The sequence below is a fragment of the Semicossyphus pulcher genome, unplaced genomic scaffold (assembly GCF_022749685.1).
Source record: "Semicossyphus pulcher isolate SPU_LCO1_2020_fin unplaced genomic scaffold, fSemPul1.0.p SCAF_2, whole genome shotgun sequence".
NCBI lineage: Eukaryota > Metazoa > Chordata > Actinopteri > Labriformes > Labridae > Semicossyphus > Semicossyphus pulcher.
In genome coordinates, this window is record NW_027211693.1 from 35,452,517 (window position 1) to 35,463,171 (window position 10,655).

Sequence of the window (10,655 nt, forward strand, 5' to 3'; positions counted from 1 at the left end):
TCTGTAAAAGTAAGATTGGACAATAACAGATAATGTGTTAAAACTAGCATTACTTTCCTTTGACTTAAAAGAGTAAACTTTGTAATGTTTGTGAAATCGTTTCAAAATCAGAATAAATCATTTCTCTATATGTTCTATTAGAATGACTGAAGTACTGGTATTAAAAAAATAGATCCTGAAGGACAAACTCATCCTGCCTGGAATCCTTAGCTGACAGCAATGCTGGTTTATGGAATGTGATAACATGGCCAGCTGATGAGATCACATGACGGGATGGCAAAGAATTAAAAAAAGTTATCTGAAATGTGACAGGGAGAGTTTTTTCTAAGGACTCACAAGCTGGAAAGGTTGAGAACCTGTGATTAAATCAAATCTCACTCTGAAAAGTCTAATAACTAAAGATGTGAAAAAAATGAAGTGGAATAAAAAGTACATTTTCCCTAAGAAATGTAGTTGAGAATAAGAATCCTTATAGATTTAGATTATAGATTAATCTTTATAGTATTTAAGTAGCCTAAATGTATGCCGATTTAATTTCCACCAGTGATAGTGGGTCCAGAAGTGCTGAAATAGTGACCTGCAGTGTTTTAATGGTATAAATACAACATTTCTTTTTATACTTTAAAACAACAGTATAACTCCTGTGACTCATTGGTGATATTTTAGTTACTCCAAGACACCATTATGCTTTCCCTTTGTATCACAATACAATATAATATTGTATTTCCACAGGTAATTTATAGTCTCTGATGGCATCATTTTGAAGAAATGTTATAGTAATAGTATAGTTAGTATTTTTTGAACATCACATTTCATACCTTATCAAATAAAAAATAAAAAACTTATTGCATAGAGGCTTAACTCCGGTTTTCCTGTCTTGTATAATGCTTCTCCCTTTAAGACGACACTGTGCTGAAAGAAAGCATCGTTGGTATTGTTGCATCTCTGGTCTCCTCCTTCCTCCTCCTCCTTTCCTCTCACTTCAATTATACGTCCATCCGCCCACCTCCTCTCCTCTCCACAAACGCACGCCGAATTCAGCATCGCCTCCTCATAATGACCAACGATTCTCCGGAGGAGGAGACCCGAACTCCGGGCGGCGGTGGCGGTGGCGGCAGCGGCGGCGACGGCGGAGGTGGAGGTGGAAAAGGAATCACACGAAGAAAGCGAGAGGACGACAATGTCACGATCCTAACATCCTCCATGGACTTACACCGAGCCAGCCGGGGCCGAGCAAGTATCAGCAACGATGCCGCCCCGAGCATTACATCCTCCGTGGATATGAGCGCCTCCTCCCTGGAGCTGAGCATCCAGACGCGGATCTTTAAAATCATTGTCATCGGGGACTCCAACGTTGGGAAGACCTGCCTCACCTTCCGCTTCACCGGAGGGAGCTTCCCAGACAAGACCGAGGCCACAATCGGCGTGGATTTCAGGGAAAAGGCGGTGGAGATTGAAGGGGAGACTATCAAGGTAAAAGCTTCAGAGAGGCTTGATGTTGATCAATGGTGTTTCCTCACTACCCTGCCCCCTTCCCCCTCTCTTGTTGTTGAGCAGCTGCAGCTTAAAGTCTGCCAGTGGATCACACAAGCCCTTCTTTCTTTAGGGATATTTTCTGTTAAAACTCTATTTTTTTATTTTGAAGAACTGGAACAGAACATAACCTTTGTGTTTCATAGAGTTAAAAATGACAGTGAGGTCCAACTGATCACAGGATTTTATGCTTTTAAAATTTTTAAGAGTCGGTCTAGACCTGCTCTTTTTGTAAAGTGTCTCGAGATAACTCTGGTTATGATTTGGCGCTATACAAATAAAATTTGATTTGATTTGATGATGATGCTTTTATAATGGTAAACTTAATATCTTTAGCACTGCCATTGACAGTTCAGTTTTTTTCTTTGTTTGTGAACTAAATCAACTCAAAGACTCAAACAAAGATCATCCCGCATTGGATCAGTTTTGAAAGAAAAAAAAGTAAAGGTGAATGAAAAGATGTAGATATAATATAAAGTCTTTTTGTAAACCCATAAATAAAATCTAATTCATTGTTGGAATGGCGTGTATCACATATATCAGCCACAGCAAATTCTACCCAAGTAAAAGCAACAGCATTAGAAATGAAGGTTATAGTAGCCTACTGTAAAGGTGTCCGATCAATTACAATGTGATGATTTCCATTATTCTTTGCAAACCAACTGTTCATCAGTATAGTAACAGACTAGTTGAAGTTGACAAATAACATCAGTCAACATTTGAATTTTACTCATGCCTTCATTCATTCATTTAAATGATCTGTGACTATATGTTTGGCTTGAGATATTTCACTGTGTGTGTGTGTGTGTGTGTGTGTGTGTGTGTGTGGGCTTGTGCGTGGGTATGTATAAAAATCCTCCTTGTCTTCCCTCCTCACTTGGCCTGTAGCTCCCTATCACACGTAAATGTGTAGGCTCCCTTCCCCCTTTCTGTCTCAGTAAAACACTGTCTGAAACCTCCAGGTGCCCCCTAAGGCTGACTCACAAACACACTCATACCTACACCTTAGACTACACCTATTACATCTGCATGTCTGAATAATTTACATTTTCTTAAGATTGTATCTAGATTAAGCCTGATCATGTAGTTAACCCTTGTTCCTGCAAGCATTATTTCCCACTCTTCAAGATAATCTTTCTACATTTTTGTCCTTCTAAAAGTGTGACCAAGGAATGTAATATTTGTCTGTCTTTTCTCTTGGCCAAGTACAAAATATTTAGATAACTATAGTCTAATGGTGTCTAATGATAGGTGTTGCAATCTAGTGATGGTGACGTCATTTGGAGCTGGAGACTGTGCAGTAGAGATCAGCAGGCGGAGCTGCCGTAGCCACTTCCGCTAACCAAAACACACACTTAACTTACTGAAAAAAACTGCCAGGATATCGCGCGCCGGCATATTAAACAGCAGAACAGCGTCTTTGTGTTGGTCTGAAGCAAATGTTCACAATTATGGAAACGTCAATGACTGTAGTGATTGTTTTAGCTGTTCGTCCTCCACTCTGCTAATCCGGAACTGATCGGCTGCAGGAGCCATATTTGTCAACACAGCGGTCAATCATCCTTTTTACAGCATCAAATAACTAATAAAAAATAAACTTGTCAGAAAAATGAACACTTGGACAAAAATCAGCATGATAAGAACTAATTATCATGTCAGAAACCATGTTTGATTAAAAATGTATTTGCCGTGTATTTTGACTTATCTGTTAACATGGAGGAGACAGGCTTTATGACCGATACTGCAGCCAGTCAGCAGGGGGCGCTCAATGTGTTTTGGATTCACTTTTAGGGAGCTGTCATGTCGTCCATCTTTTTATAGTCTTTGGTCTTGCCCAAGAACACTTCGACATGTGACTCTAGCAGTAAGGGATTGAACCCCCATCCTTCCGATTGAGAGGTGACTGACTCAGAGCCACAGCCAGCTCCACAGTAGACTCATGTCCCATGCTAGGTATGTATGTAGATATACAGTATATGTTCCTCAAAAGATGACCTGAATTATACCACCATCAGGACACAAAAGAATTATCAGCATTTAATTGACAGACCTGAAGAAGCCTTTCAAATGACAGGTGAAACATCCTCAAAAATTAAGTCCTAAGTGCCTTTTGGATTAAGCTTTGAATCTAATTGACATCATATCATCTTAGATCAGATCATATGTCCTTTAATAGTACATTACTCTACATGTGTGCTATTGAAAGAACATGTTGTTTTTTTTCGTTTTCAAATTCTTTATTTAGGATAGTTGAGAACATTTTACATAGAAATAGCTGTGTAGTTACAGAGAGCATAAAGGGTTTGCAGGAGTAGTGCTTTGCTACAAATAAATTGTTTCTTAAAACCCTTTCCATGTCAATGTCGTTGGTTGTCTTTTTTTTTTTAAACAATGTGCATTTTATTCAATGCTCAATAACTATTTACATTCCATAAAGAGGGATGTGCAGTACATGCATGTACAAAAATGCACATCAACCTGTTGGTAGACAGTTTAATGTTTTCTACATTTTGAAGCCAAAGATAAAAAAAAAGGCAAAGATCAATAAATGACACAAAATAAAATATTATATATATATATATATATATATATATATATACATATACATATATATATCCACATACATTATGCCAAATCCTTAGGCGGTAGCAGTGATTTAAAAATTTTTTTTTTAAAAAGGCAACACCCAAAAATTGTAGGCGAAGTGTGAAGGTAATTTTTTTCCATTATGTATATTTGGATATATATGGTTTTCTTACCAGCTAATACCAAGGTGCTAAATAAACAAACATTGAAGTGCCTGCATGGAAATGAATGTTTCCAAAAATATGTGCTAAACTCAAAGGGTATTTTTTGTAAGGAAGCCCTTATACAGTCTGGATATGATGCCTCTTTTTGCCTGACTTGTAGGCTCCTATAAATCCTTCATTCATTCACATCTGTTGGGTCATTTTTTACCACTTTGTCATAGTAATGACGTAGTTGTAAATATCTGAAAAAGTCTTGTTCTAAACATTTTTTCATGTTTTCTAACCAGTTTTAACGAAAACCTGCAGGATTATTTTATGTTTTCAATTTGAAATATCCAGTCAAGCTGTTTCCATGACCATAGGAATGTTGACTGATGTAAATTACCTCTCACCTGTATGTTTCTCTCTGCCTCAAATACTGCTGTTTTTGTGTCAGTAATCAATCTGTATGGGACTCACGGTTAAAGTTTAAAACAAAAAGGTAAGTTGAGGACCCAGGTGCAGACTGGTGAAGTAGTAATTTATTTAATAACCAAAAAAGGCTAAATCGAAAACACTTACTCAAAAATAGTCCATGAAACACTCAAACTAAAGTCCAATGAAAAAGGAAGAGCTGGAGTTAAGAGTTGAAACATTTTATAAACATGGCAAGCCTCCATGGACACACTGTGGTTTTGAACCTGAAATTTGGCCACACCAAAGTTGACATGCTTGTAAATGATTATGATAATCTTATGTTATATCTTAGCACTCTTTCCAGTTGACATGGTACACTGCTATGTGCTGATTGTTGTAAGCTCTTATAGGCAGACAACTCATTGTTGCCAAATTCAGATCTGCAGTCTTCTAACTTCCTGAGATCAATGGAATGTGCTCATAGTTAACTTGGATGTCTGGATTTTGTTAATCTAGCACTACTATGGTTTATGGTAAGCCTTGACCGGAAAATCACACACACTAAAATACAGCAGCCTTGGAACTTGAAAATACTGCACATATTACCTTTCTTCATCATATCAAAACACAGTCTTATCTTGAATATCTCCACAGGTGCAGGTTTGGGACACAGCCGGCCAGGAGCGCTTTCGTAAGTCCATGGTAGAACACTACTACCGCAATGTCCATGCAGTGGTCTTTGTGTACGACGTCACTAAGATGGCTTCCTTCCGCAATTTACAGACATGGATAGAGGTTGGTAACTGGCTTAATTAATTGACAAACAATTAGATAGTCTTTGGCAATCTAGAAATGTTGAAAAGGAATGTTTTAACCACACAGCACATCCAATGTCTTTCTCACAGGCACAACTTCATCTCTATCATCTCAACATATCTTCACTTTTGTGTATTCTCATTGGTTGTCCCCAAGTACTATTTATTAGCAGTGAGCCCACACTGTGATGTTTTCACCTTAAAGGTTGGGTTTGCATCTCTGAGTGCTAATGCCGTTATAATTTTTACCATTGCTGTGAGCAAGCTACGTAACAAAGTCCTTCAGGCCATTTATCAAAATGAGTTATTTCAATTTATGTTTGTGTTAACATTAGCAGCAGTAGCTTTATTTCTAGCAACAGCTTTATAACTAGTAAAATATAATATTAAAAAGTGGTGCTCTGCTAAACATGAGCAAACAATCCAAAATAACACATAACTTGTTTGAAATAATTTGAGTAACAAACAAACAAACAGGTGACATTTATGTACATTGAGCTGTTTGGAATTGTGACTAGTTGGCCAGGGGTAGTCTTATTAGTCTAGTTTCTGACTAGGGTGTTAAAAAAGGGCCTCCTAGAAAAACATCAGCTAAATGTATGTAAGTATGGTATGTAAATATATAGTGTGGTTCCTGTTGTGTTCCAGGAATGTAATGGCCATCGTGTCTCAGCATCAGTACCTCGAGTCCTAGTGGGAAACAAGTGTGACCTTGTGGACCAAATTCAGGTGAGTGTACCAGGTGAGGACCAAAACACATAATAATCATTTATTACCTGTCTATAATATAAAGGCTTTGCACCAAAATATTGTGATTTCCCAGGTGCCCTCCAACACAGCGCTGAAGTTCGCTGACGCCCACAAGATGCTTCTGTTTGAGACGTCGGCTAAGGACCCAAGGGAGACTCAGAACGTCGACTCTATCTTCATGTCGCTTGCCTGCCGCCTCAAAGCCCAGAAATCCCTGCTCTACAGAGATGTACAGAGAGAGGATGGGAAAGTCCAACTCATACAAGAGACTGAAACAAAGAGTAATTGTCCATGTTGAGGAAAAGGAGAAGTGGGAGGCAATATGAAGGGAAAGAGAGAGGAGAAACTGTACATGTCAAGGAAGAGGAGGAGAGAGGTGACTGAAGAACGAGCCTAAAACAAGTCTTTTAAACCATGGGTAACTTTTGTGGTTTAGGAGTAGGATTAGGGGTTGGGCCTGGCGCTCAGAGCATTGTGCTTAAAGGAAGTGGAAGATAGGGAATGGTAATGCTTTTGCATTATCGTTCTTATGGTTGAGTGTATTGAGAATGTGAATGAATGAGAAGATATAGAGCAAATGGGACAAAGAGATTGGTGGTTTAATTAACAATTCTGAAAGACCAAGACAATGATGCCTTTTTAACTACAGTATAAACATTGTTCAATTTATTTACGCATACACAGAAATATTATCCAGCTTTCCTTTTGTGAAGAGGTACAGAAAGATCCAGCCTTTGTCAGACGTGTCTTCAGGATAGCCAGTAAGCCACAGCAATTTCCTAGTCTGTCATGAATTTTTTTCAAGGTAACCGCCGTTTTTCTGTCTGAGGTGATGTGCTCTCCACATCAATATCACTGCCTCCAGTCTCAGAGAAGACAGAAAAGATTTTGTGAAAAGTTTAAATAAGAAAAAATTTGTTCGTATGAATGAGTCCAGGAGTTTCAGAACCATGGTTGACACAGGCTATATAAAACACTGTAGAAAGCCATATTCGTTATTTACAGTTCTAAGAGGTGCTGTATGCTCTACATCAATGACTGTATAGATGGACAACGCGTCTCCATCTCCTCTCATTGTACAAAATGAAGCCAAAATACCCCCAGAAGCGGTCGCTGCCATCTTGGGCTGCAAGAGCCTTATTCTCAACAGAGCTGTCAGTCATGGCGTAAGAGCCCTTTTAACAGCATCAAATGACTAATTAAAACTAAACCCTTCAGAAAAAGAAACATTTGGACATAAATACCATGATGAAAAGTAGCGTTAATGATAGAAAAAAAAAATGTATTTGAAATTAAATTACATATTTCGTATTTTTATTTTATAGTTTGTCTGTTAACATGGAGGAGGCAGGTATATAAGCTATACTACAGCCAGTTAGCAGGGGGCGTTGGAGATGTTTGGGCTTCACTTTTAGGGAGCTGTCATGTTATCCATACAGTCTCCATGTGCAGTGAGAAAGCCCCTTGTTGGATTTATTGTTGGAGCTATGGAGCCTTGGTGATAAGGCATCAGCCATCAAGTTTGATTAGCAAGAATTTCAGAGCTGTTCCCATGGATGTATCAGAAGACAACGCACAAGCATTTCATTTTAACCCTCCATTCCAATCCACGTGGAAAGGGCAGATTATGCCGGGGAAAATAAGTTTGGATTTGGCTATTTGTGAATTAAAAACTCATACTGGGATGTTGGTGTTTCTTAAGTAAAATATCAGCAGATTTACCAAACATTTTGTTTGTACATTTGTTAGTGCACGATGTGCGCCCAGAATTTGTAATCACAGGTTTGGCCGCTATTTCAAATTGACTTCAAAGCCCAGCGCGATTCCTGGAGGCCTGGGTGTTCCCTCTAAGCAGACAGGCTGATGATCTTCTTAATTCATCTCATTAAGCAATCCAAACACTGTGCACAAGCTAGTGAAATCCAAACAGCTTTATAAAAAATAAACTCTGCCTCTCTGTCCTCTGTTCTTTCTTATTGTGCAGGATCAAGAAGCTGGCTCAGATGAATACATTTACATCACTATACAGCACCAAAATTACCCCTATTCATTCTTATTGTCTTGCGCCATAGACTGTATAAAAAGATGGACAACATGACAGCTCCCTAAAAGTGAAGCCAAAACACATCGAGCGCCCCCTGCTGACTGGCTGCAAAATAGTAGGAAACTAAAACAATCATATATGTGAACGTTTGCTACAGACCAACACAAGAAGCTGTTCTGCTTTTAAATACAAAGACATGCGGGATCGTTGCCGTTTTGTTCGGTAAGTTAAGCGTTTGCTTTGGTTAGCGGAAGTGGCTACACCCGCTATTCACTACTGTGCAGCTCTGGCTCCAAATATGTCACCAGGGCAGGATGGCAGCACCTGTCATGGGGGGTATTTTAGCTTCAGTTGTGTACAGTGAGAGGAGATGGAGACGTGTCATCCCTCTTTATACAGTCACTGTGTTGCGAGGCGGGATCATATCTGCGTGCATGGTACATGAGAGGAGGTAAACCCCACAACTTGGTGTCTGTAAACAAATACTTATAGCTCTGTTTATCATTATAACCTGCCATAAATCACTGTAATACATTTAAGAAAACTTGACTATCTTAATCATACAAACATATCACAAACTTACCAGATCTGAGTAAGACAACATTTGACTTTTATGCAAATGATTGAAAAAAGGGAGGTGTTAAAAGGTATGCCTTTTTATTTGTATTTTCAGTCATTGCTGTTGTGAGTATCATATATCACATTAAGCTGTCTCTCACTTTTGAAGTAATTTGAAACAATAACCAATTTATGTTTTATCAAGGTCTTAAAATTAAAAATTCAAATGTATTATGTGTTGGCTTGTCCTCCTTTTTCGCTATGTTTTACTTGTTATTATATCTTGCTCTCTTTAGTTGCAGTTGATTTGTGTCATTTTTATAAGCAACGTTTGTTCTTAAAGGGATGCCTTGTCAATCTAAAATTTAGTCTGGTATTTTTGTTTATTTGTAGTAAGTAAGTCTCTATGTGGAATAATAAATATAACCGGCACTCAGTAAAAAAAAGACCAGTATGGGGAATGGGTCCTTGTGTTATCAGGGCACAAACTCTTGATGAGTTATGCAGGGTTCTCATTTGAAACAAGATGATCAACATACAATAAATCTGAAACTATTTTGATAATTGTTGAAGTGATTTAATCCTGCAGCCACACTGTCTTCCAATAGACCAACTGCTGCTACCTGTGTGAACCTTTAAAGGATAAAAGCTAATTTATTCAAGACAAAATACAACTGACATGTTTTGCTTTACGCACAATTGAGCTTAATATGACACCATAAGAGTTTGAGGTCAGCCACAGGACAGCAGCTCTTTCTCACGGATTTTTCCGCATAATGGACTCCTACTGACAGAAATGTATCCTTACAAAGTAATATATTGTATCTAGTCAAAACTACAAAGCATTCGGATATAAATAAATATAGTTATGGGTTCACTTGTGACTCAAACGTTGCCCATAGGTGTGAGTATGAGCGTAGTTGTCCATGTGTCAGCCCGTGATTTAGTTTACAATGTTTTTTTTTTACTGTTGTTAAGGACTAAAATGTTAATAATTTTATGGCTTTGAGTTTATATTGTTACATTGATGTTGTTATAATGACAAACAGACTTCTTATAAAACTGCTGCAATAGCTTTACCTTTCTCAGATCATTCTTTGGAGCCTCCGATCATTCTATACCAAACTTTTCACTGAATGGTAGATCAGCGTAGTTTTTTTAACCATGTACTTTTCCTGTTCTGACTAAGCTTTTTACCATTTAGGCTTATACTGCTTCCACACAAAGGCACTACATATTTCATGTGTGTTTTTCTTTTCATTTTCTTTCTTACTTTACCCTTCATGTGGCACCATGTCTGCGCCTTCTCGTTCTTTTCTGTCGTTATCTTTCGTTATCTAAGTTTAACCCACTAGGTCCTTCCTTGCCCATCGTCACTGTTGACACTGTTGTCACTCTCTGCCTTCTGAATGCTGAATGTGTAAGACGATAGAAAAGGGCAATCAAAAGACATGCTCACCAATCGGTTATTATCTTCTTCTTGGTCCTGACTCTCCAGGTCTACAAGTGAATATAAAGGTCTAAGTCTGTACAGTTATCCATGACATGTCTTGCTGTTTAGGATCATTATAATTAAATAAACTGCATCTGGTGCCCTAAGCATCATCCTTAAGACATCTTACAAAAAACATGGTTAGACATTTCTGGGGTCATGTTATAAATTAAGCAATGTTGAGACAATACAGAGAGGTTGGCTTTTTTTCTTGCAACAGATGTTCTGATTTGCTAAATTAGCTATCAAATCCACCCGATTGAAAGCAGATGACCAGTGATTGTAAAACTCAAAAAGTTAGGCTATTTTAAGAGCTG

The 10,655-nt window shown here is 38.2% G+C and overlaps 1 protein-coding gene across 1 annotated transcript; it reads left to right on the forward strand.

Moving 5' to 3' along the window:
• Nucleotides 1-965: 965 nt before the first annotated feature.
• Nucleotides 966-9,908, forward strand: rab33a (RAB33A, member RAS oncogene family). The gene is made up of 4 exons (XM_069670469.1): nucleotides 966-1,473; nucleotides 5,334-5,474; nucleotides 6,143-6,223; nucleotides 6,318-9,908. Exons 1-4 carry the CDS (start codon nucleotides 1,057-1,059, stop codon nucleotides 6,540-6,542), a joined length of 864 nt encoding a protein of 287 aa, XP_069526570.1. The 5' UTR covers nucleotides 966-1,056; the 3' UTR covers nucleotides 6,543-9,908.
• Nucleotides 9,909-10,655: the final 747 nt, after the last annotated feature.

Bases quoted from the DNA above. Each gene is read 5' to 3' on its own strand.
- rab33a (XM_069670469.1), top strand. From the start codon at position 1,057: ATGACCAACGATTCTCCGGAGGAGGAGACCCGAACTCCGGGCGGCGGT. The intron at 1,474-5,333 runs GTAAAAGCTTCA...ATATCTCCACAG, and splicing joins TTGAAGGGGAGACTATCAAG to GTGCAGGTTTGGGACACAGC. The intron at 5,475-6,142 runs GTTGGTAACTGG...GTTGTGTTCCAG, and splicing joins ATTTACAGACATGGATAGAG to GAATGTAATGGCCATCGTGT.